Raw genomic sequence first — 24,750 nt, forward strand, 5'->3', positions numbered from 1 at the left:
TCCCCTCTTCTTGCCCCTGGAGCTTAGCGCTGGGGAAACAATAGCAGTCATTTATTTACATGGAGCACTGTGATAGGGAAATGAGTTTATTGAAAAGGTATTTTGCAATTTTAATTAATTTTCTTGCTGCTTGCCAACAAATTAAAAATCCTGCCCTCCAGGAAGCATCTGATTGCCATGGATGGGTGAGCGGGGCTGTGCTCCTTCCCACAAGGGGGGCACGCACAGAGGCAGCTGCCCCACATCTCCCCACATTGCTAGCAAGTCCTTTTTGATCTAGCAAGCCCAGGATTTCTGCTGTCAGGCTTTTTATTGGAAGAAACCCTCCCTCTGCCCTCAGATGGTCATGTTTTCCTTGTGAGCATCTTGTCAGAGTGGCAACACCTGTGCAGATGGTTTTCAGATGTCTTTAGAATTCATTTGTCCCCCCAATAGCTCCTGCTGCAACTGGTTTCTTCTCCCCTTTTGTGTTTGCAACCAGTTTGGGTTAATATTTACCCAGAGGGTGACATGCCACTGTTTGCTGCGGAGAAAATTCTTTAGATTACACCAAATTTAACATTTCTGCAGAAGGAAACTCTCCCATTTGCAGCGTTGTACCTGATCCTGCATGCCTCTGCTCCAGGGGGTTCCCACCAGCACTGCACCCCCTGCACAGTGCTAAGGATGTGCCTTTCTTCTCTGCTTTCTTCTTTCTTTCTTGGGTGTGGTTGTTTATATGTGCTGACGTTTTTTCGTTTTTGGCAGATGACAGAAGCCAACCACTAAAACTTGATTAGAAAAACTATAGGAGTTCCAAACCCTCTGTAGGAAAATGGGAGAAAACCATTGCAGCCCCTTCACCATCGCCTTGTTCAGCTGCAGACAGGGATTTTTATACTGGGGAGACTTCCATCGTGCCCTGCAATGGCAGAATTTGTATTTTCAGGACTGCATTTTAAAAGCTTGCTGTAAGGGTGCCTGCAGCTCATAAAGTGGCTCCGGGCTGCACCAGGACAAAATTTGCCAGCTCATTGTGCTGTGGCCCTGCACCCGCGAGTCAAGGTCTCCTCCTCTTTTAAGTTTACTCAGTTTTATAGGAATAAAGAAATAGTAGTAATAAAACATCTTACTGACGTGTTGTAAGATCTTCAAAGCTGTAGATTAACTGCACTGGGCAAATTACTGAGCAAGGCACCGATTCCTTCCCCCTCGCCGTTATTGTCTAATTGCCTATGGAGAAAAATGGGATTTCTGGTAACATGGGAAATTTCTGGGGAGCGTTGGAGGGAGGATGGAAGCAGGGAGGAGGGGAAACCCTTCTCGTTTCTTTACAGATTGGAATGTTTGCACCTGAACCGAGAGTGGTAACGGAGTTAAAATCTTGTTATTTTAGATTTAGCAATTTGTGGTGCTGAAGTGAGAAGGAGCGCCATGCGGCATCAGCAAGCTCCGTCTCCCCGTGTCCTTGGGGAAGCCCAGGCGGGCACACAAAATCTGCCCAGATCATACCCCAGCCTTCGTGGTTACACACCGGGGGACGGAGGTCTCCCTCTCCGAGGCTGAAGGCAGAGCGGGAGGTGGCAGGGCACTGGTGCTCACCTGCCATAACCATCCAGATTTGTACAGAGGGGCTGAGAGGGCTCGTGCACGAATTCCTCCGAGACCCGCAGTTACCTGAGGCAGGAGGAGGCACGGCTGAGCAAGACACAAGGCTGGCAGCAAAGCTGTAACTTTCTAGCAAGAGCAAACAGTACTAATATCTCCCCAAAAAGACTTCAGCAGAAAAAGTAGAATATACAGTGAATCAGGGAGGGTAGCCAGTGGCCTTACATCTGCCCAAATCTGCCGCGATGTAGTGGTGTGGGTACGGGGCGGCAGGAGGGAAGAGAGCTGGTAGAAACAGGAAAAAATCCTAATTTCCATTTAAATGACTGTGGATATTTAATTAACCCCCGTGGGCTGGTTGGGTGCCAGTGCTCGGTGTTGTAGGGTAGTGAGAGAAAAAAAAAAAAAAGGTGGAAAAAGGGAAAAGCAGGTAAACTTAGAGGGGGCTTGGTCTGCTGGCTGTGCGGGGCGGGTCCCGTGTGGGGCTGTCCTGCGTGGGGCGGTGCAGGATCGCCCTGCCCGGAGGGGCTCAGTGCCGCGATCCCACAGGTGGGTGCTGCTGTGTGCAGGTGCGGGGACCCACGCGTGGCTGGGGCTGTCCTGGGGGGGGGTGTCCTGGGGTGGTGGGTGGGGGCTGCACCAGGTTGGAGCTGGCGTTTTTAATCATAGCCACGTCCACGGGGTGTTTCCAGCGCTGTCCGCCCCAGTGGCACTACCGATGTTCTTCGTGATAAGCGGCGACGCTGCAGAGGGGACACTAAAAATTAATCAACAGCCCGAAGCTGCGCGGGGGCGATGCTGTGGTCGCAGCCTGGGGCAGTGATGCCAGCACTGACGCTGCCCGTTTGCACTTTTATTTTGCAGGGCTTCCCGAGGAGCACTGGGCGCCCGCTCACGTCCCCCGGCCATGCCGTCCCCTGCTAATGCAGGGCCAGCCCCCGGCCCCCTGGATGGTGGCTGGGGCTGGGTCGTGGTCTTTGGTGCTTTCATTTCTATCGGCTTTGCCTACGCCTTCCCCAAAGGCATAGCCATCTTCTTCAAAGAGATCCAGGGTTTCTTTGACACGTCCTATAGCGAGATCGCGTGGGTCTCCTCCATCATGCTGGCCACCACGTACGGTGCAGGTGAGTAAGCCTGCCCAGGCTGCCAGGGTGGGTTTGCTGAGCAGCAGAAATTAGTCAGAAATCTCCTTTCCAGGGCAGTGTACAGGGAAGGCGACAGTGTCCTTCTGAGCTGCTTTATCAGCAGGTTTATCTTCTGATCCTATCCTATTTCCAACTTCGTTCAGGGAAACGTGTCCATATGCAGAGTGTTTTTGGAAGGGGTGTTTTTTGGAAGTAAACTGGTGCCAGCTGGGATTCTCAAACCAGCCTGGTGCTTACCAAAATTTCATTTTCTGTGCCTTTTGGGCATGTGGGGACTCCAAATACCGTCAGAAATGTGGTCTGTGACCTGCTCAGTGCTGACATCCCCAACATTTCCAGCTCGGTTTGCAACACTTTTGTCACTTTTCAAAATGAGATCCACTTCAATGCAATGGGCACGGAGCCACGTGCAAACCTCTATAAAAGTGTACAGCATCCTCAGCATCCTCAGCAACAGCGGCTGAGCTTCGTGGCATGCCCCAGTGCTGTGCCCTGTCCCCAGCCCTGGGCTGTCCCAGGGGCTTCTGCCTCCTGGGCGCCATCTCAGCAGCCTCCTGGCTGCTCTCCTGCCTTCAGAACTGCCAGCAAAGCATGGCCGAGGGATGTCTGCTGTTCGGAAGTCAGATAACCTCGGAATCTTTCCATGGGCATCACTAAAACAGCCCGGAGAGCTGTGAAACAGCTGGGCCTGGGGCGCAGCCAGGGGTGAGCACAGAGTAGAGCTGTAGCTGAAGCAGCTGCTGGTTTGTTGTGGCAGGTTGTAATTACAGCGATGAAATCACCAGGGTCAATCATTCTTATCACTTGTAAAGCAGTGCATATAACTTTGTTCTTTTTTTAAATCATTTTGATAGCACACTAATGACTCAATGAAAAGCTCAGTCTGCCTTTGATTAAATCTGCAAGTGCAGGTAGACAGGAACCGTGCTCTGTAATTGCAGGAAACTTCATCAATATTTGTCCTGGCTCTTAAATAAATTCTGAAAATATTCTTTGTTTCTAAAAAGGGATTTTTGATTTCCTTAGTAATGTGCTGTAGTTCTTTTTAGAGAGTGCAGTTGGTAATGACGGTAATGATGCTTTGTACTGTGAAGGTTTGCAAAGTGGAAGTGATTCTTGAATCAGAACCTACTGTGATCCACCCGGTGCGAAGACTTGGTCCCACTGACAGTAAGGGCTAAATTCCCATCCGAGAACCCACAAATGCGGCAGCAGTTCAGAAAGGCAAATCCCCTGCTGGAGTCGGTGCTGCTGTCCCAGGACACCTTGACAGGATGCTGAGCCCAAGCTGAGGCTCTGGTGTATATTTCCACCGGGGCTTGTTATTAAATGCAGAGAAAAACATTTTTGCTTCAGCCTTGACAATATAAATAAGCAGCCAGCAGTGAAAAGCGAGCAGTCAGGCTCTGTATGGGCTGAGCAGGAGCTGATGGCAAGTGAATTCCTGGGGAATGGGGGGCAGAGAGAAACGCTGCAGTGGGAGGCAGGCAAAAAGAGTGCTGCTCATTTAGGTATTACTTAAGCCCTGCTTTACAGGGCTGGTGGTACATTTCAGCCCGATTAGCTGGTTTCAGTTTGGGTTTGCTGTGATGTGGAATGCTTCTGAGGCAGTCAGGGAGGGGAAAAAGGAGCAGCAGCCAGCCCATGCCTGTGGTGTGTTCAGCTGCCTACAGGGGAGGGTCTGGGAAGCTGCATGGTTTAGAAGTCAGAGAGAGATGAGTAATTTCTGGTACAAAAGTATGTGAATGTATGGAGGCTGCTGTACATTTTGTGGCCGGTACTGCAATTGAACAAAATCTCAGGTAGGTGTTACCTGGGGCTGAAGGCCAGCTTGCAGCAGCCACCTCTCGGTGTGGACACCATCACCGATTGATGCTGTGGGAAGCCCTGCTCTGCTGCGGGGCAGGGGGGAGACCCTGATGGAGCATCCCCCCAAATAATATCCTCTCTGCAGACCGCCATGTGCCAGAGCCGTCTGCCAGCTCTCCTGGCACCACCGGCTCGCTCGGCTCCTCTGTCCCCTGCCACCAGCGCCTTGGCAGCGTGCCTTTGGAGGGTCTGATGCCCTGGCTGATAACAGCTTTTGTTTGCAAACATCCTCAGGAAGCAGTCCCTCACTTCCTTGGCATGCTTTCTGGTGTGGGGACTTGTTTGTAGGCTGTGCTGCTTACTGTAAACAGAGCTTATGCTTGCATTTAATAAATAGTGCAAACGGAGCTCATCTTCAGAAAACGCTCGTGTGAAGTCACCCAGATCCTCAGAGGAGCAGCTCGGCTGACTGGGACAGCATGGACACAGATTCACAGTGACCACCCAAGGCTGTGGCTTGTAGCACCAGAGAAACACCAATTTTTCAGACTAAGACCGAAAATCAGGAGCCGAGACCATTTCTGCCCTCCACTTTTGGTTCCGTTCCCCTAGGAAGCTGTTTTACACCAGCCGCAGCTCCGGCAATATATATTGCAGAAGTTTTAATGTGTCTTATCCCCCAGTTTCTTAATCCGAACGAGGTTGCAGAAAGCAATCCTGGCCCTCTAACACAGGCAGTAAAACAGATTAGTGTGCAGTAAAGCGGACAGCCTGGACTTTATGGCAGGGCACTTGTGCCTCTCCCCAGCGCTCGCGTTCAGCCGCAGCACGTTTTTGTCTGCGGAGAGCAAACCTCTGGGCAAGGAGCAGAAGGGAACATTGCTGTTCTCTGCCCAAGTCCCCCAGGGTGAAACTCTGTCAGTCTGATAAAGGATTTCCGTTTTGCAATGTCTTCACTCTTTTCTTGCATGGGGTGAAGGCTCGCCCCATGCGGAGGGGTGGTGGAGTGGAACCAGAGCCTGGTGCAGAGGGAAGGCTCACTGGGGCAGGCAGAGCTGCCCTGTCCCATCTTTGGGGTGACACATTTCAGCCCAGGCCACCGACGGGTTCCCAGGGATTACCACTTCCCCAGGAAAGCAGCAGGCTGAGGAGCCCCCAGGAAAGGAAAAAAATAAGCGACACTGATTTGGTGGTGATTTAGTCACCCTATCCAGCATTGGGGGAAACAGCCAGACATGTTAAAAATAAAAAATTCCAATGCTACTAATGTCACAGCAGCAATGTTCTTGTAGCTCTTACAGCCTCCTGTAAGGTGGTGAGGAGAGCAGGCAGGAGAAATGCCTTTTGTTAGCTGGTAGAGCACTGAGGCTGCTTTCTGGCACACAGGCCGGAACAGAGAGAATAATTTAATACCTGGGACAATACTTGCATTTTCAATTTGATTTTATTTTTTAATGATAACTCTTTGTGGCCAAAATGATCTTTTTGTCGTTGTAATGGAAGAGCAGAAGTCAGCTGAGTGAAACTTGGAGACCAGATCCTGACGCAGTCATTTCAGCTGGTAAGCTTGGGTAGCTGGGCTAGCGTGGGAGACATCTGACATTTTATTCTCATGTTGAAGAATCACATTTATTTATTTATTTATTTTTGCTATTGCCGTGCAGCTGAGTCTTGTCTCTGTGTTCGTATAGAGTTTGTAGATGTAAATCTATGCTGCTTCTTTTGTCCCTTAATATACAAAAACAAAACCAAAAACATGCATGAGAACTGTTCTTGTTCTGCATGGAGTGCACTGGAGTCTTTGTCTTGGTCTCACCATATCCTGTGATGCACTCCAGATCTCCCCGTTGCTGTTCTTATGTATCCAGATTTAGGGAATTGCCTTCTGCCTATTTTACAAAGAGACAGAGAGCCACCTTTAGCAAATACAACAAAACCGAGAGTGTTTCTGAAGTAAAAACCTTATCCCAAAGCCAGCCGGTGTTTATTGCTCTTGTTATTTATTATTTATTGTTTTGAAACTGGATGAAATATCTGAAATTTTAATTCTGGAGATGCCCAATAACTGAGTCTTTTCTCCAAAGAAACCTTCTCACAGAGCTTGTAACTGCTTAATCGAGCATCAGCTAAAGCAGCAAGGAAAAGATTGGGAAGTTGAAAGTCGACCGCTGACCTTGAACATTTAATCCAAAATTTTATAGCCGTATTTTATTACGTTGCTGGCATGATAAATTGCAGTGACAGGTTTAGAAAGGACCTTACAACATGCAGTGGCATAAAGCTATATTAATAATGAGTTTGATTCCGCAGTTCTTAACTTAATCAAAACAGTGTATGCTCTCTTCTGGTCTGGACCGAACCCCACTGAAACCCGCTCTGCCTCCAGAAGACCTCACCCAGCTCTCCCCACCCATCCCAAGCACTTGCAAATAGCTCTGAGGCTAACCACAGCACCAACAGGGGAAACTGAGGCACAGGAGAGGAGGTGTTCTTCCAAGGACAAGAAGCAAATGGTGACAGAGCTGAGGCCAGCCCGTGGGATGTGCAAGCTCTCTGCAAGCTGGCTTTGGTGCAGACAGGGTCCTGATGGGCAGGAGGTGCCCTGACTGGTGGAGCCAGGTGGTTTTCTGTGTGTCCTGCCCAAAGCTCGGTGCCGTTGACAGCATTGACAGTAAAGTATCACGCATCGGCGCTCCCCAGTTATGTGCTTACAGCATTGGTTCCACCAAAAAATTCAAATAGGGCTTTCACTAGGATTTGCCTGGACATGCACGTGTCAGCCTGGGTTTCTGTGTAGGCTGGAAGAAGGACTCCACGAGGTCTATCTGGCATCCTGCTGCAGCATTACCTGAGGTGGACAGGGCTGGGGACCAAGCCCAGGTGCTTCTGGCAGAAGCACAGCTCAGCAGCGTGGTGCTGGATGCCTCCTTTGCTTGCTGTGGCCACCTCTTGGAGTCCCACCAAGAGTCAGTGATGCTCCCCATGTCATTGAAACAAGGCATCTTCCCACACCGAGGCGCTCCCTGGTGTAGCAGCACCTTTATCAGCATGGGTTTTGTTAAGGAAACCGGGTGAAGAATGATTTGATTTCTGTAATGGATGGCACTGCGGGTTCATATACTTCTCCTGGCTCTCAGAGAGCACTCAAGCCCTGCAAGGTCACCACGTATGTGCTTATATTTTTTATTTTTTTAAATAGCCCTGTTCTACTTAAGAACGATAATAGCTATAGGTTCGGGTGAAATATTTCTGTGTTCGTGGACTTGGTCACAAAGCTTTATCATTTTGCCCTTCATTGGAACTAGCAAGGTCACCAAGCAGGAGTAATAGAGATGTGATAGACTTAATAAAAACAGAGATTAATAAGAACGAGGAAGAAGAAAGCAAAGGATTTTGGATGGGGAGTTGTTAATGCTTCACATGCAGGTATTAAGCCCAGGAGAAGTTTCAATCCCCTCCAAAAAGTAAAATACACACACGTGAAGGATTCTTGCCCCGGGGAGGACAGTGTGTGTGTGTGTGCTGCTGCAGGAAGGGGTGCGAGGACGTTCATGCCAACCTGCCCTGCAGCACTGCAGTTATTCTGCCCCTGGGTGGCTCTCCAGCATAAAAGCTCTCTTGGTCAAAATGTGTAGGGTTTCTAGGAGGTGGACAAAGCCCTTGGAGAACACGCCCAGACAGGGGCTGTTTGCCTGTAGAGAAGGTTGTAAAGGATGCTAACCAAGGGCTGCTGATCTCAAGGAATAAGTGTTTTAGCTATGGAGGAACAGATCTGTAGCTGGGCTTCAAGACGGAAGGGATGAAAGACTGTGGTCCTGCCAAAGCAAAAGCAAAAAAAGTTATGAGGAAAAAAAAAAATTAATAATGTGAAGTCGGGACCTGCTGCAGGTGAGCTGCTGGGGGCTGCTGAGATCCAAGCCAGCAGCCTGGGGAAGCACAAGCAGCCATGTGCTCGGTACTTGCCACACTGTCCCCTCGCAGGAGAGTTATTTAATTGCCTAAATATGAAGTGACACGAGGGACCTTGGCTCCTGCCCCAGTTTTGGAGCTTTTGGCCTGAGGCTCCTCCGTACGCTTCAGTTGTGCAGTCTGGAAATTGAAATGCCGAGGCACTGATCAGATAAGATTGCTGGATAAGGATGAGGACACTTTGTCTCTCTGAAGCTTAGGTCTTGCCTGCCTTGTTTTCCTATTATTTTTTCTTAACTTCAAGATGCTTCTGTGGCAAATGCATGTATGTGTGATGGGAGGTCAGGTCCCCTGACTTTCCAAGGCCATGTCTGGCAGGGGAGGCTGCTGCAGCTTGGTTTGTGCCCCAGGTTATCATCCCCACAGGCTTCTCAGCTGGCTGTGGTGCCCATGCCTGGGAGACCCAGCACCGCGGAGCAGGAACTGACCAGCCTGATGACCGAGGAGCTTGTGTCCAGGCAGGCTCCCCCATGCCTGGCTCTTGCATCTCACAGGGGTTGTGCTGCAATGGTCCTGCTCTGCAGCATTTGCTCCAGCTCTGCAAGCAATGCCATCACCCCCTTTAATGTACGGGGCGTTTTTCTCACCCACAAGGGGGCAAGAGGCAGCTTCCAGTGACTTGCTAGCTATGGGAGCTGCTATGGCATATGTTGGACTTAGGCCTCATTCAAAACCAGTAAATTGCAATGCAAAGCAATAGTAACAGAAGGCATCAGGACATTTTGGGGGGCAGACAGGTGTTTTGAAGCTGCCCTTTGGGGACTGGCTGAGGGCTCTGTGACACCATGACTGTCACTTGGGGCGCTTGTTTCCTGTCCTTTGTCCTCCAGCCCCAGTGCCTGTGGTTGTCCTCTCTGCAGCTGCACTGTCTGGGGAAGTGAGGGGTGTTCCTCAACCACTGCCCGTCCAAAACAAACCATCTGAACCCAAAAGCTGAGACTAATAATGGACTGTATCATTACCAGGTGCCAGCAAGTCTTCTCAAGAAGTCTGGAGCAGGCCTTGGTGACAAACACTTAGCAGCATGAGCCCTCCAGGTGTCCTGGACCTTGGACTTCTCTAGCAAGGCACAAGACCCAAAAAGCTGCAAGTTTTTACCCTTCCCATCCCTTTCCCCCAGCTTTGTGACAGTGCCCTGTGCTTTCTGGGGCCATGCATCATTAGTGGGTGCTGATTGCTAATGCTGACCCCCAGGCCTGGTCGCTGGTGTGTGCTGGCAGCACGTTAATAACGCAGGGGCACTTCTTTCATTGCCTGCGTAACGAGGAGGCTGCTCTGCCACCAGGGGTGGTGCCCTGCTGGGTGAATTACGAGGCCAACAGCAGTGTTGTTATTCCACCGAGGGAATGAGATTATTACTGAGGAAATCACAGGCCTGCTCCTCTTGTTGTTTTACTACCAGCGTAATAACAGACCTTGTTTTATTAGGACAAATGATTTTCCCTCTTTCCTCCCAGCTCCTCCTCACGTCCCCAGCGACTCCATATAGTCAGCTCCAGTCCTGTCCGGCCGAGCTCCGGAGCTTTATCTGTGTTTTTACAGCAGTTTGGAGACTAAGAACTATCTGGGCAGTTCTTCTGGTGTCTCTGCACAGCGACAGCTCCTGTCACCACAGGAATCTGGGAGAAGCTGAGCTGTGCCTGCAGCCCAGCGCTGGGGACAGTGGTGATCCCAAACCCACCACCGCTGGGGCTCAACACCATGGGCTGCTTTAAAGCATTTCTGTTTTATCATCTGCACGGCCATTGACTGCTCCTAGCAGCAGAAGTATGTATGGTGTTTGCAGTGGCTCTGTGCCACTTTACACGGTCAGAAGGTCAGCCTTGTGAAATCTGCAATAAGTCCACGTTGCAAGGAGGCCTCTGGGGTGTGGGGCTGCCTGAGCCCTGCACAGAAATATTTCAACAGAAATTCAGCCAGGCCAGGTTCTGCCGACTACGGGGAAATTCATTTCTGTTAGTATTAGGTTAAGTTAAAAAAAAAAGAAAAAAGAAAAAAAGAAAAAAACACAAGCCAGACAAATAAGGGATATAGATGTGGTGGTCAGAGGTATGGGAGAGAAGAATGCTTTAAATAGAGCCCATGTTAAAAATACATTGGTGTTTTTCACCAACACTGGAAGTTTTGCAGCTCATAAAAAATTCATAAGGCTTACTGAGAAAAACAGAAAAGCAATTCAGGTGTCTATTTTTTGAGCACTGTCATACTTGCAGGAGTTTAAGCCAGTCTGGATTGATATTTCTTGTTAAATGCCACGTCTGTGTTACCATCCTGCCCAGATCATAGTTCAGTGGCTCAAAAAGAATAAATGACAAGATGGTCTGGCTTCAGGGGGGGAGTGGATGGGAGAGCCCAGGGTGTTTTGCATTTTCTTTATGGTCTTACAATCTCCTCTTCAGGGTCCTTTTCACTTCTGCAGACACAAAACTCAAGGTGAAAAGTAATTGGACAAGCTAACAAATGAGCCAGGGCTTGCTTGCTTTCCCACCGGCAAGTTGCTGTGTTCTGCTTGCCACCAGGATCAGCTGCTTTGACATGGCCTTCCGTGTATCAGCTAACAACTAATGGAAAGCTGCCATAGGTATGAGAAAAGAGAGGCTTTATACAGGACAGGCACTAAACCAGTATGATTTATGTGGGCTGAGGATAGTGCTTTCAATTACATCAGTGTTCCATGAGTGCCGTGAGCCCAGCAGCATCTTTAGGGCATATCTGGTGCAAAATGTTGCTCTGCAGGCTGCAGGGTTTTATGGCAGGCAGCACACCCGTTTTCTGCTCCACAAGTGTCCAGGGTGCAAAATAAGGTGCTTCTGACCTGGCTTTCCTTCTTCTTCTCCAGTGGATGATGGTAGCTCCCCTGAAGAGCGTGTGTCCCCCAGCAGTGCATGGAGCAGAACTGCAGGCACAGCTCTGAGTGAAGCCAGCAGCACTCATCATGCTTCTGTGCCAATCTCTGGTGTCATCCCCTTGCAATGGATGATAAGTGATCTGTGAGGCTGGATGTTCATCGGGAAGCCACTTGCTGGGGTGTGGAAGGGACTGCCTTGTTTCCTAAGGCTGGCTGGGTGGGAAGTGCCATCCCTTCCCATAGAGAAGCACCAGCTGCTGGCAACCCCACTTCATCAGCCTTGTCCTTGTAATGCAGCAAGGTGCAAGGGAATGACTGAATTTTAGTTCTAGTTTCCCCATTAGAAGTGGCCATGGGATTTCTGCTGCGGTGGGGAGGTTGTGGGGATGCTGCTGGCTCGGTGACACTGTGCTGGTCCCCATGAGGCCACACGCTGGGAACACGCTCCACATCTGAGCTGGCTTTTGCTCCTCACCATGACTTTTGAGGAACTCTGAAAGTGTTCATCAAAACCTCTGTGAGGTCAGGCCAGGTGAATGGCAGCTTCCTGAGCACTTGGCCAGCTACGTCTGCTGCCCTGTCCTTGCCTGGCTCTGTTAATTAAGAGACAAAAATCACCTTGCCTCCTGCTCCTGCTGCCGTCAGCTCGCAGGCAGGCGGGGTGGTTTCGTCTGGATTTGAGGCCAGGGAGCCTGTGGTTCCTGCGTGTTTGACCAGGCAGGTGCGAGCAAGTCAAGGTGCCTTGGGATCTAAGCTGCACACGCTGTTGCTGTAATTGTTTTCGGTGTGGTAATGCACTGCATCTTTATTCTTTTCATGCATGCTGCATAACCAGTAAATGACAGGTCCTACTTTTTCAATTCCTCTGTGTTTCCAGGGGCTGTCACACTTTTAATTTTTGCAATAGCTGCAAGCAAAGCAGTAATCATGTTTCCTATTTCCCACGACTGTGGCGCTGGCTTTGTTGTTCTTAATTCCTCTCCTTGACTTGAGCTATTTCATGTTCTCTAAAGCTTCCCAGAACGCTGCTGTTTAATCTGGCGTTTGATGGCTGATGGGCTCCCCGCGGGACAAGCGCTATGGGTGGCATGTGGCACGGCAGGGCAGGAGAGGTGCCTGGGATCTGTCGGGGGTGACACTGATCACTGAAGACATCAGGGCAGCGTGAAGGTGTATATGTCTGCGATTCGTGCCCAAATTGGCAGGGTTTGTGTGCCGCAGAGTGCAGAGCAATGTGACATGTCGCGTGCTCCACTTTCTGCTGAGAGATGGGACAGCTTCTGAAAGGCTGCTCTTAAAGCCCATGGACAATCGCCTCTACGTTTCTGTAGGTCCAAATAACTTAAGTGGAAGTAATTTTGGGGAAGTAATTTTGTGATTTGATTCGGTGCCTTTCATAAGTCTGCTCAGGACTGTTACAAAAGCTTTGCCCTGTGAGCAGCGGCTCAGGGAGGTTTGGTTTCTCATCCGGTGCTTTCCCTGCAGGTTGTCGTGGCCTTTGCTGTGGGTGCTCTGCTGTATGGAAAGGTCAGTGCAGATGCTCTGCTCCCGGCCTTCTCCTCTCACTGATTGCACTCGGTATCTTCAGGGTCTCCATCCCTCAGCCCTGTATGGGTGAGGCTGGTCAGGGAGCCCCAATGCTGTCACACACGTGTGCTGTGATCCCAAATGCTGTGCTGCTTTAGCAAAGCAAGTTAGAAGGTTTTGGGGTGTGAAGGAGAAAGGCTTACGTTGCTTCTGAAGTGATTCTCTATTGCCTGTGGGCACGGCCCAGTGCAGGCTGCTGGTGCCTCTGAGACCACAGCTCCCCACCCAGACAGGCAAACAGACGGGACTGATTATCCCCCTGTAAAACTGATAACACACCCGACAGCAGGTGAAGGCTGCTTGTGGAAGGTCACACAGACCTGCTGCAAAGCGTTGCTGAGAGATCCTATTGCTGTGGCTGGGGAAGACAAGAACAAGGAGCAATTGCAGACTCATGGCTTAATGACTGATCGCTGGAAAGCTGAGATATCATTGAGGACACTGCGTATTCATTGAGGCTGCTGCAGAGGCACAGCCTTTGCTCGCATTTGCAAAGACATTGGTTGAGAAACGCGTGTTTGCTTTCACTTCCAGCCTCACCTCTGTGATGGCCCCATAGCCAGGAAGCAGAGCAGAGTGTGTCCCAACTTCAGCACCTTCCAGCTCACTGTCTGCTGTCATGCTCCAAACCCATCATTACCTATGGGCGAAGACAACATGACAGCTCATGGAGTGGGAGGGACGTGGATCCGTATTTCCTTTCTCGAGGTGGATGCTGCAAGAGTAGGACATGTAGGAGCATTCTGCTTTGGTTGCCACAGCTGGCACTTCTCTCCCCAGGATCTGCCCCCAGTCTGAGCAGAGACAGGATGTATCCGGAGTCTTACAGGCTTTGAGTGCTCTGCTCCATGGTACAGCATCCCATAGTTTTAGGGCTATCATGAAAGCCCCCTTCCAGCAGGAGAAGGTAATTGAAACCACTTTTTCGTAGCTGAGTAATTAGATTGATTCTGGAGCAATGCGGGCATGTGGAAAATTGAAAAACAAGTTGTGTGCCCTTAGGCTGCAGACGAATGTGTTGGTGCCTTTCCTGAGGAGCTCCAGCTGCATCTCTTGGATTACAGGGCACGCTGAGACCATCTCCAGCATGCTGCAAGTCCAGGTCCTGTCCAGGGGAAGCTCAGGGAGAAGGACATCCCCCTCCTGCTGTGCTGATCTGACATCTAAATCTCCCCAGAACTTCTCATTGAATTCTGTAGCACTCCATGCAGTGGAAGGATGCATGCGTGTGAATCCAGTTACAGGATTAGCAGAAAAGCTCTCCGCATAGCTGCATACTCACAGAAATTTTAATCGAATGGTGCGTTCGGTGGGACCAGCTCACATATCAGCTTCAGGGATGTTGTTAAGACTGTGTGGGCTTTTTATTTATGAGTGTTCTGACCTTAGACATCTAGTGGAAAGTATTTTGTGTATTACAGAAGTAGTGCTGGGCTTCGTTCCCCAGATTAAAACAGTCATACCTACTGCATTGCATTCTTGTACAATCTAGCAGATGAGGTCTTTTTTGGATGCTGTCAGCCACACTGAAGGGATATTGGTTTTTGGGTCCTGTGCTCCAGTGTGTCATATTTTGCAGGGTCTGGAAAGAGCTCTGGTATTATTTCAGGCCAAGTTTCTTTAATCAAAGGTAAATATTCTACCGACTGGCTCTGTGGTGAGGCAGATCCCACAGCCAAACTGCTCAGAGGATCTGTTAAGCTTCAAGTAACCATGTCCAGTAGCCTGTGTGTGGACAGCGTGGGCTATTCATAATGGCAAGAATGAGGACAAACAGGCACACTAGGCTCTGAATTTCCACTGCTGAGTAGGGAGTAGCAGCAGAAATATTCTGGTATGGAAAGACACTAAATGCTGCTTGTATCCCCATCTCATTTTCGGGTCAGGGGATTTGGGGTAATACAGAACTTTTTCTTACATCTCATAGCTTGACTTCCAGACCAGTCTTTCCTGCTCAGTTTGCTTCCTCTGCTAACTTCTCAACCTGATCTAACTGCAAAATTGGCTCTGAGCAGGAGGTGGGACCTGGAACTACCAAAGTGCTTCCAACATCTGTTACTCCATGTTTCTGATTTTTACTGGTCCTCCAGCTAACTGGGACCAATATACACAAAAAATTCTTTCTTTCCTCTTCCTCCCAAAGCTGCTGTCTTGTTTCACTTCCTTAGATTTAAATGCTTCCTTTCTGTATCCACAGCCTTTGTTAAGCCATTTCCCCATTTCCCTCTTTCATAATTTTGTGCTCTCCTGAACCACCTCTTTACATAAATGCAAGACCAGACCGGTTCTTTTGAACCAGTTCATCCATCATCCCAAACTCTTTCTACCCACATAGGCTGCTATTAAGAATTAATTAACAGTTGTTCTGCTCAAGTTTCAGTCTTGGTCAGCAGTATCGGAATTGCATTAAGTAGAGGCATTAAAAATGCAACAGAATTCACGATATCAGCCTCGGAATATGAGCCAATGCTTGGTGTGTATATGGTTTAGCATCCTAATAAACCATGAAGGTCCTGCGTTGGGATCAGAGGTCCACCTGATCTGCTATTGCTTTTTGCCATCTCTGATGAAACACTAAAGTCCTGGGGGCAGGGACTGTCACCAATTACACAGCCACCATGTGGCACAGGACGTGCTGCGAACCCCACAGAGTGCAGATCATCTTTCTCTCTTTATTTTTTTTTTTCCATTTTCTTCCTGAAGTCTCTCTAGAAGCTGTCAGCAACACCCCAAGGGTGCTAATATTGCTGAGTTTTCCCTACTTTCTGACACTCATGCCCTTCTGTGAGATGATACCCACCTCAAGGACCCTTCCTAACTCTTTTCCCAGGTCCCATCAGCAGTATTTTAGTAAACCGCTATGGCAGCCGACCCGTGGTGATATTTGGAGGCCTGCTGTGTGGCATTGGGATGGTCTCAGCTGCCTTCTGCACCAGCATCCTGCAGCTCTACATCTGCGTGGGCTTCATTACAGGTAAGAAGAAAGCATCTCCTTTGGGCTTGCACCTGAAATTCACTTCTGATGGGTTGGGCATCCTCAGCCAAAGGCAGTGGGAACCCGGTGGGATAAAAAGCTGTCGGGACAGGGGCTCTAACTGGTTAACTGCTCCAGCTGAGCTTTAGCAAAGAGCCTGTTCCCTGCTAGGCTCCGTGTCCCTGGCTGAACATCGCGTGCAGGGGCTCAGCAGCGAATGTGCTCTTTGCAGATGAGCGCTGTCAGCCAGAAGTGATGGTGAGGATGGCCAGCCCTGCCCTAGGCTCCTGCTGAAGCAAACGCAGGCTGACTGTGCTCTGCCATGGGCAGGGCAAGCCCTCTGAGGTGCCAGTGAGACTGTGAAGAAGACAGCTGTGTTCCCATGTAACGTGTTACCTTCCCTCTGTGAGATATATGAAATGAATTTTCAGGGAGTTGCTTTGGTTTATTTGCCTCCTTGTGAGATAAGGAGGTCCTTTAACTGAAAATAATAACCACTTAGAGTCGGTTGAAAATATGCTGTATTCTCCCTATAGAGAAAAATATTATATTTCCTTATTGAAGTAATCATTTGAATTCTCTGTAGTGAAAAATGAAACTCCATCTTGGAAACTCTATCAGGAGAAGGCATAGGCTCAGTCCAGCATCTTTAAAGTCTGCAGGTGCTGGGTTATTGCTTTTAGAGGTAGATAGATTGGAGTTCTCCATCTGTGTGAGTATAAATGCTTAATTGCAAGCATTTTTCTTTGATTATTTTGGCTAAGGTACAGCCAATGTTTCTTCCAGCGCAGCTCGGACATCTGCCTGAAAGCATGACACAATGAGTTCAAAATTGGCTTCTGAGGTTGCAAGGTGTATTTTTTAATGAATGTTCCCTGTCTCAGTGCAGCTACATTAGGTATTGCTACTTTCTGAGCAAGAAAAGTGTGAACCTAACATTTAAAATCAATAATACCAGCCACTATCAAGGTAAATTGGGACAGAAAGTTTGTCTCCCTGCTCTCCTACACCAATATTGCTTTATCAAATCTGCACAGTAGTGAATAAATCCCCAAGTAGGAGTCCTTCTCTTAAACCTTACTCTTTCAAAGGAGAGCCACTGTAGCTAGATAAAACTGTGTTGCCTCTGGATGCATAAATTTTGCAGATTCCTTGAAAGAGATTCCAGACACGAAGTGATGAGAAATAAAAATAACCAATGGTAACCAATTCAAAATTTATTGATGCATGGGCTTGCATCATTCCCTCCTAAACAAACAGCTAGCAGGTTGGCTAATGCTGGATTAGTACACAGAAACCATAAATCCTTTGCTATAAACATACTTTTTTTATTATTATTATTTTTTTCTTTTTTATTTTTTTTTGTGAGCAGAAGGGCTCAGGCAAGGAACAATGCTGAGGGAAGTCACTGGCTTCTATTTTCTAAAGTACTGTGTTGTCTAAATAAGTTCCTGGAGGGAATTCTGCACCAAAACCCAGTAAGATTTGTGAAGGTCCTGATCTTTTTGGTCCCTGACTGTCTTTGCAAACCTGTCCCAGCTGCCCACTCCAGAGAGTCGCTAGTATGCATTGTGTTTGGAGCACATGTGAACCTCGTGGCAGCAATGGTACAGGGACAAAATTATCCTCGCCTCCCCTCGTCTTTAATGCTGCAACGTTTCCTCAGAGCAAAGCACATTTCTTGTTGGAGAAGCCTTCCCCTCCTACATGCTGCATGACAGTGGCTGTATCTATGAGGTCTTAGCTAATAACCCATCATTTCCAGGCATGGTGTGTGTGCTGGGGAAGGAACATTAATTTGACACAGAGAGGGAGATGCTTGTAATCCTGCTAACATGCTTGATGCCTTTAATTATGCTTGAAGTGCTTCTGCTGGTCAGGCCTAACATGGAAGCATTCAAGGGCAATTATGAAGCTGCCTGCTCGTCATGTGGCTGAGACAGCAGTGCTGTGAGAGGAGAGAGCCTTCTGCAGGGGCTTTTTGCTGCTAAAAAGCAGCCACTGAACATCACAAGTTTTCCAGCCTCTTTCCTAGACTGATGCCAAAGACTGTGTTCACGTAATGCCTAGGGATGGAGGTGAAAACAAGACAGTTGGTGCAAGGAGGTCCCCACCATGGTCCTGTGCCTGTGGCATATTAATAGAAACCTCTTCAGAGGAGCAGAGCAAGAAGTATCTGTTTACAGCAGAGGGATTAGACACGGCAATCTCGCTTGTTTTCTCAATTATGTCTCTTCCTATTTGTATGCAGAGCAGGGGCTGAGCTCCACTGTCAGAGGCAGCTCTGAAGCAGCTCTGTCCTTGATGTCACCGAGCTGTGGGTTGCATGAGGCACTTCCCTGCACGTGCTGTATATCCCAGGTTCTCTTCCTTGCTCATCATTTGTTTCCCTGTAGCTCTTAGAAAAAGAAATGGGGTGTGCAAGCTGTCACCCTGGATGGATGCCAGCCCGGGTACCTTAAAGGGTAGATGTTCAGGCATACAACATCTTCATGTCTGAGGTAGCAGCAGCAGATTTCAAAGCTAGTTGCAAGCCAATAATGACCGGTCAGAGTTCAGTTCGATCTTCACCAGTTAGGCCACAATTAAGTAAAAAGGGATCTAGGGTGAAGCACATTGACTAATGAGACTGGAGTCTTTGCCTCAGCTCTTAGAGCTGAGAATTGAAATACCTGGTAGGGTCTTCCCTTGCTAACAAAGGGAAAACAAGATCAATAGCTACTCTTCTGACTTCTCACTCCTGTAGCACCACTTATTTCCTTCTAATATGAGGGAAATGAATTTAATCTAGGGGAGGATGCCCTGTCCAGCACAGGCTTGCTTCTGTTCATGCAACACCACTGATAGGCCTCTTTGTCGTATCCTTGGTAAGAAAATGTGGTTATTTGTGTAATAATTTCAGTCACGGAAAAGCTACTAATGGTTTCAGAAAACAGGAATAAAATTGATATAAATATTTCCAACTAAAGCCATCCAAAAGCTTGAAGTAAATTGAAATTCCAGTCAGTCAATTTGAAACTCTCCAAATTTAATTAATGGGAAGAGCATGAGGTAATATTAAATTAAATTTGTCTGACTGGCAAATTAATGTTCACATAATAAAGATTTGAGTTGATTATTGGTTAAGTAGGTAGCTGGCATCCAGTCTGATTTTCCTTCTCACGACATGGGATAGATCCAAAAAAGGATTCTGTGAAAATGATGGATCAGTTCCTGCACATAGCTACCAGCCTGGGAAATGCAGAGTTAAAGCAGACTCCACATTTAAAGTAATTCAGTGTGCTGCATCTTCTTGGGTGAAAATAGTTCCCATTTCTACGTGCAGTTAGGGGTTTTCTCTAACAACACTGTGCTTTGGCTACATAGTCTAAGGCTAGCCCTCCTTACAGGCATGAATCTGTCCCCCTGTGAATTATGAACAGGCTGTACTTCCCAAAGACAGGCCCTACCAAATGTATGGACTCTCCAGGACCAACAACTCATGCTGAGAATGTGTCTCCTATCAAGACTAGTTTTAATGTTGCCATTTTGATTTATTTTTAATGTTTTAAACTTCCAGCTAATTAAAAAAGAAGGAGAATCTGAGACTTGGCAAAAATCATAACTTTGTAAAACCATTCAAACTTAAGCTATCCAACATCAGTTTAATTCTGCTGCATCAATTCGATTCTACTCTATCAGCAACTAATGATAGTGTTCCTTAATTAATTTTGAGGACCTTGACCTTTCTAAATTCTCTTCTGTAAAGCAATATGCCTAATTATGTACTGCACAGTTAAACAAACTAATTATATAGACTAATGAACAAGAAAAAATCTGCGTGACCCTATTTTCAGGATTCATGTTCTCTGGTATAATCACTTCAAGGATTACATTTCTGCTTTGTTCTAATGTGGCTCATTCTTTCCTAGATGATAGGGTGAAAAATATGTGGCATGATTTTTAAATGTCATTTTGATGGAGTTCTGCAAATTTAACTTTTTAAGGAAATACTAGAAATCATAGAAATGTTTGAAAATATTATTCTATGCTAGTGCTCTTAAACAGAACAACAGAAAGCTGATGGCATCACAGCATTTGGTATCTCCTCTTTCAGATTTTACCTGTGCAAAAGAAGCTGGTTAGCTGAACTAGCAGCACAGATTTATAATACCATTTATATATCTAAATGTAATAAAAATACATTTTAATTAAAAGAAACACTCTAGGGTCCTGTTTAATTAGCATCCTAGTAGCTGTTTTGCTGCGTGCTTGCAGACCTCTTAGTCTTTTGCATCAGACCTGAATTGCTCACAGCTCCAAACTGGGAGCACCTCAGAAGGCTGATGTCGCCTTTTGGTGCAGGTCTGTCTGCCTGGCAGCAGTGCTGGGTGCCCACCACCCATGGGAGGATGTGCCAGCTGAAGTTGTGCATGTGTGATTTGAGGCAGAACAACCTTCCTCAAAGTAGGAGCTGTCATTTTTAAAAAATCGATTCTCTCCTCTTTCAAGGCTGCTCTGTCTGACCAAAACCAGCCAGCATTTGTTGAGGGTTTAATTTCAATTTATTCCAAAGCAAACTCTTTGCAGTAATGTTTGCCGCTCAGGAGGTTTACAGCACAAAACAGAGGTTTACAGTGCAGAAGGTTCTGTGACCAAAGGTATCCTTCTGGGGCCTGGTTCCCCACATTCTTCAGATGAAAATTTAGTGGTACATTGAGCAAAGTTTGCACAAAGACTGTCATACTGAAGAGGCACCAGTGAACCAATTCACAGCTAATTTGCCTAAAAAAATGAGCTGGGGATATAATTGGTCCCAAATCTTTCTTTGTGTATCTCAACCATTTTTCTTTGTTCCAGGATTTGGCCTTGCTCTCAACCTCCAGCCATCAGTGATAATCATAGGGAAATACTTTTTAAAGAGAAGACCCATCGCAAATGGCCTTGCTATGGCAGGGAGTCCTGTGATGCTTTGCACCCTGGCTCCTCTCAACCAGTTCCTTTTTGAGAATTTTGGCTGGAGGGGCAGCTTTTTAATTCTTGGGGCAATTTTATTAAACTGCTGTGTGGCTGGAGCTCTCTTCAGGCCCATTGGGCCACCCAAAACCCAGTCAAATGAGGAAGCGAAGGAAGTCCTGAAAGAAGAGGTCACTAAGGATGCCATGGAAATGAACAGTTCCACGAACATTCCTATGAAGACAAAAACAGAAGAAGAAGAAGCAAGGGACTGTTGTGAAAAAATCAATAAGTACCTTGATTTTTCCCTTTTTAAGCACAGAGGTTTCTTGATTTACCTGATTGGAAATGTGCTCATGTTTCTAGGCTTTTTTGCCCCCATTGTTTTTCTGGCACCCTATGCAAAGCACATTGGCATTGATGAATATTCAGCTGCTTTCCTCCTTTCAATCCTTGCTATCGTGGATATGATTGCCAGACCGGCCACTGGCATCATTGCAAACAGCAAGTGGGTCAGGCCACGGATCCAATACTTTTTCAGCTTCTCCATTGCTTTCAACGGTGCCTGCCACCTTCTGTGCCCCCTGGCTTCAGGCTACAAGGGGCTCGTCATTTACTCCGTCTTTTTTGGCTTGGCTTTTGGCATGGTTTGTGCCATGCTTTTTGAAACTCTCATGGACCTTGTGGGAGCTACCCGGTTCACCAGTGCTGTTGGCTTGGTCACCATTGCAGAGTGTTGCACAATATTGCTGGGACCACCTATAGGAGGTGAGTGTCTTTCCTTCCTCTGCTTCCTACGTGCTCAATTCTTTTCCTACAAGGGGTTCACCACATCTGGAAAATGCCATATTTGTCTTTATAAAATCTGACTTGGCCGTGAATGAAGTAACTTTATACGTGATATTCACTCAGTCAGAGATACTGTCCTGTCCATGTACAGTTCCCACTCCTGCAATGTGTGTTTCACCTGTATGCAAGCTAGAATAACCGGCTTGGAAACGGGTCACACTTAAGAGTGCATCACAACTAAAATATTTAATTAGGTTATGTGTTCTGTATGCATTTGGATATATAAAGTTAAGTTCTGCTAATTCTTTTGAGTATGACAATATCATAATAAATTTGAAGAAGGTACAGAAAGAAAGTAGTTTAATCCCATTTCCTGGATTTGAAAGTGAGAGCTGTCTAGTACTCTGTATGACATCTTGCAGAGCCATTCAATTCTTCATATTGCCATGTAGCTCATGCAGTGTGACAGAAGCAGCTGTATCCTCTTGCTTCTTAGAGATTCATTATTTAATTAATGACAAACAAAAGAGAATACAATTTAAAAATGACCGCTTTCTGAGTTACATAATTTTCTGTGTGGAAGATTAACTTAATGACCAGAGACTGCTAATGAGGCCAAAAGAGTTCTATGTAATAATCAGTAATATTAATTTTGTAGGGTTTTCCCCGCTATTTTAATAAGCAGCAAATTTATTGGTTCTTTGGCATTTTAATAACCTACTGCAGGGTTCTGCTTTAATGAACTAAGTAAATTGTTCCCCGTGTGTTTTATGACTTTATCTTATTCTCAAAGGAAAAGAGGCGAGACTATCCTACTGTTGAATTTTCCAATACTCTACTCATTAAAACTCTCATTGAAACCTATTTAGGAGACCTCTAGGTCATCCTGATTAGCAGAAAGGGAAAAAACATTGCAATTAGCATTTGGCTGATGTTTCACCAGTAACATGAAAAACAGTACATCGAAAATGATGTACGAAGACATGTAGGAATGATTCAGGAAGAAACAATGACCAAAACCAGTTAAAAGTTATTTTTTCTGTGATCAAGAAATCTATTTGGTGGCCATAAAATCCCTTGTTAGTGTAATAGTGGGATAATTAATCATCAGCTTTTCAACATTAAGGGTCAGTCAGGAAGTAATTAAAGGTCCCTCATTTTAAGGAGGAAAACATATTCCAAAAAGTCAGAGAGGTAATGGATGATGGGCCAGTTTCAAGGAGGACTGTCTGTACAATGAAGGCCAGGTTAGGAGTGGGTCTTACTTTAATTAGGATCTGGGATGTTAAGAATGGTCCATGATACTCCAGTAAATGGGAATTAATGCTCAGGATCATAATCGCAACAAGATTTGCATTACATTTTGACATAATGGAGAACAGTGACATTTCAATTAAGCCGTCTCTCTTCAATTACTCTGTTACTCCGTAGCAGAGGCATTAACCTTTGAGAGGAACCTGTCACATTTGTCTTGGCATTGAAATTATCTGACACTGACAGCATCATCTTTGCTTTCCCGGGAACTAATGTTTTCCAGTTCCACACAGCGCCCTTTCATATTCAGACCACAGGTATAAATGCAGAAAGGGCAGCCATGACCAAAAGCTGGGTCCCTTCTGATGCTGGTGAATGACCCGTGGTGGAATAAATTGATGGGTCTCTGTCAGGAGTCTGAGACAAGACCCAGTGGCCACGTGCCACCTCACAAAGCTCTTCCCGAAAGCTGCCCCTTTTGTTGGCAGCCTCGGGACTACTGAGCTGAATGGATGTCCTTTTGTACTGGATCACTGAAGACAACTGAAAGACTGTCTGTGGACTCTGTGATCAGAGGACTTAGTTCCTTCATAGAAAAAATAGATGTGCCTGAAAAGCCTGCACTTTACAATGTAGATTCTCTGTCCCTTTCCATTTTACTGTACAAATTTTAGGTAGTGTTACCTACATCGATGTTAACTACCCACAGGCTGTAAAGTGGAGCATGTGTGAAGTATTTGCAGGATCAGAGCATTTGTGGAAGAGATCAGAAGTACAGAGAATGTTTTATTTTATCCTACAGCCACGAGGGTGTCCCTTTATAGGGTTTGTTGAGTTAGGAACTCAAAACACAGTATCCTTGCCTTCATCGTCTCTCTTTTTTTCTTTCTTTCTTTCCTTTTTTTTTTTTTTTTTTTTTTAATGTATCTTTTACAGGAACACTTATCGATACCTTTGGGGACTATAAATATATGTTCATTAAATGTGGAGCTGTGATGGTCCTGGCAGGAACATTCCTGTTCATCATGAATTACTATAATTACCGTATGCTTGCCAAGGAGAAGAGAAAAGCAAAAGAAGAGGACCCTAAATCTGTAAGGACAGAAAGTGAAGGCAGAAATAACTTGAACAAAGATACTGTACAGGATGGACCTGAGCTGGAACCTCTGAGAGAGGAACAAGAAAGACTAAAGAAGGAAGTGAATGGCACAAATGAAGTTTAAATCTGTTCTCATGGGCTGAACAGGAAATTACTTCTGTGTTGCTTAAGTTGGCACTAGCTGTGAAATCACACTAGGTTTTTGATTTTTGCCCTATGCTCTGTCATGTGCATCCTCTTCTTTGTCTTAAGAGAAGACTAGAAATGAAGCTGGGACACACAGTGCAGTATCCATTCACCTACCAAAGGATCCGAACCATTTTTCTTCAGATGTTTCCCATTTCCCAGAGGGGCTGTATAAAAATGTTACCATCAACCCACTCTTACTCCAAGTACTACACTTCTATGCAGAGAGGTGGCATTATGCAGGAGGGCAACACAAGGCCATCATGCTGCACGAGTCCTTCTTCCAGGTCGTTTCAATGTGCAGGGCAGAAACTTAAACTGCTTAAACTTTGAGCAGCATTCAAACTGTGCAAATTCTTTATTTTTTTTATTTTTTATTTTTTTTCCCTAGGAGGTTACACAGTCCTTATTAACCAATATCTGAGTGCCTTACAGTTTTTAGCTTGCTTTTTCTTCACAACACCCTGGTGAGGCAGTAAGCTTTGTTGCTGCTAATTAATTGTACAAATGAAGAAGAGTGAAGAAACGAGAAGCGTGGAGAAGCTACAGTCATCATTGCATCAGTGAA

General features: G+C 46.6%; 1 protein-coding gene across 1 annotated transcript; it reads left to right on the top strand.

Annotated features, from left to right (window-relative positions):
• The first annotated feature begins 1,980 nt into the window (after positions 1–1,980).
• LOC118173442 (monocarboxylate transporter 2-like) lies at positions 1,981–24,251 on the top strand. The gene is made up of 5 exons (XM_035337964.1): positions 1,981–2,136; positions 2,452–2,711; positions 15,776–15,919; positions 20,759–21,622; positions 23,834–24,251. The coding sequence occupies exons 2-5, from the start codon at positions 2,495–2,497 to the stop codon at positions 24,118–24,120; spliced, it is 1,512 nt and encodes a 503-aa protein (XP_035193855.1). The 5' UTR covers positions 1,981–2,136; positions 2,452–2,494; the 3' UTR covers positions 24,121–24,251.
• Positions 24,252–24,750: the final 499 nt, after the last annotated feature.

The sequence above is a fragment of the Oxyura jamaicensis genome, chromosome 12, assembly GCF_011077185.1.
Source record: "Oxyura jamaicensis isolate SHBP4307 breed ruddy duck chromosome 12, BPBGC_Ojam_1.0, whole genome shotgun sequence".
In the NCBI taxonomy this organism is placed as follows: Eukaryota; Metazoa; Chordata; class Aves; order Anseriformes; family Anatidae; genus Oxyura; species Oxyura jamaicensis.

Excerpts from the sequence above, each read along its gene's own strand:
- LOC118173442 (XM_035337964.1), top strand. The coding sequence starts at position 2,495 with ATGCCGTCCCCTGCTAATGCAGGGCCAGCCCCCGGCCCCCTGGATGGT. Across the intron at positions 2,712-15,775 it reads GGCCACCACGTACGGTGCAG|GTCCCATCAGCAGTATTTTA; the intron begins GTGAGTAAGCCT and ends CTCTTTTCCCAG. Across the intron at positions 21,623-23,833 it reads GCTGGGACCACCTATAGGAG|GAACACTTATCGATACCTTT; the intron begins GTGAGTGTCTTT and ends TATCTTTTACAG.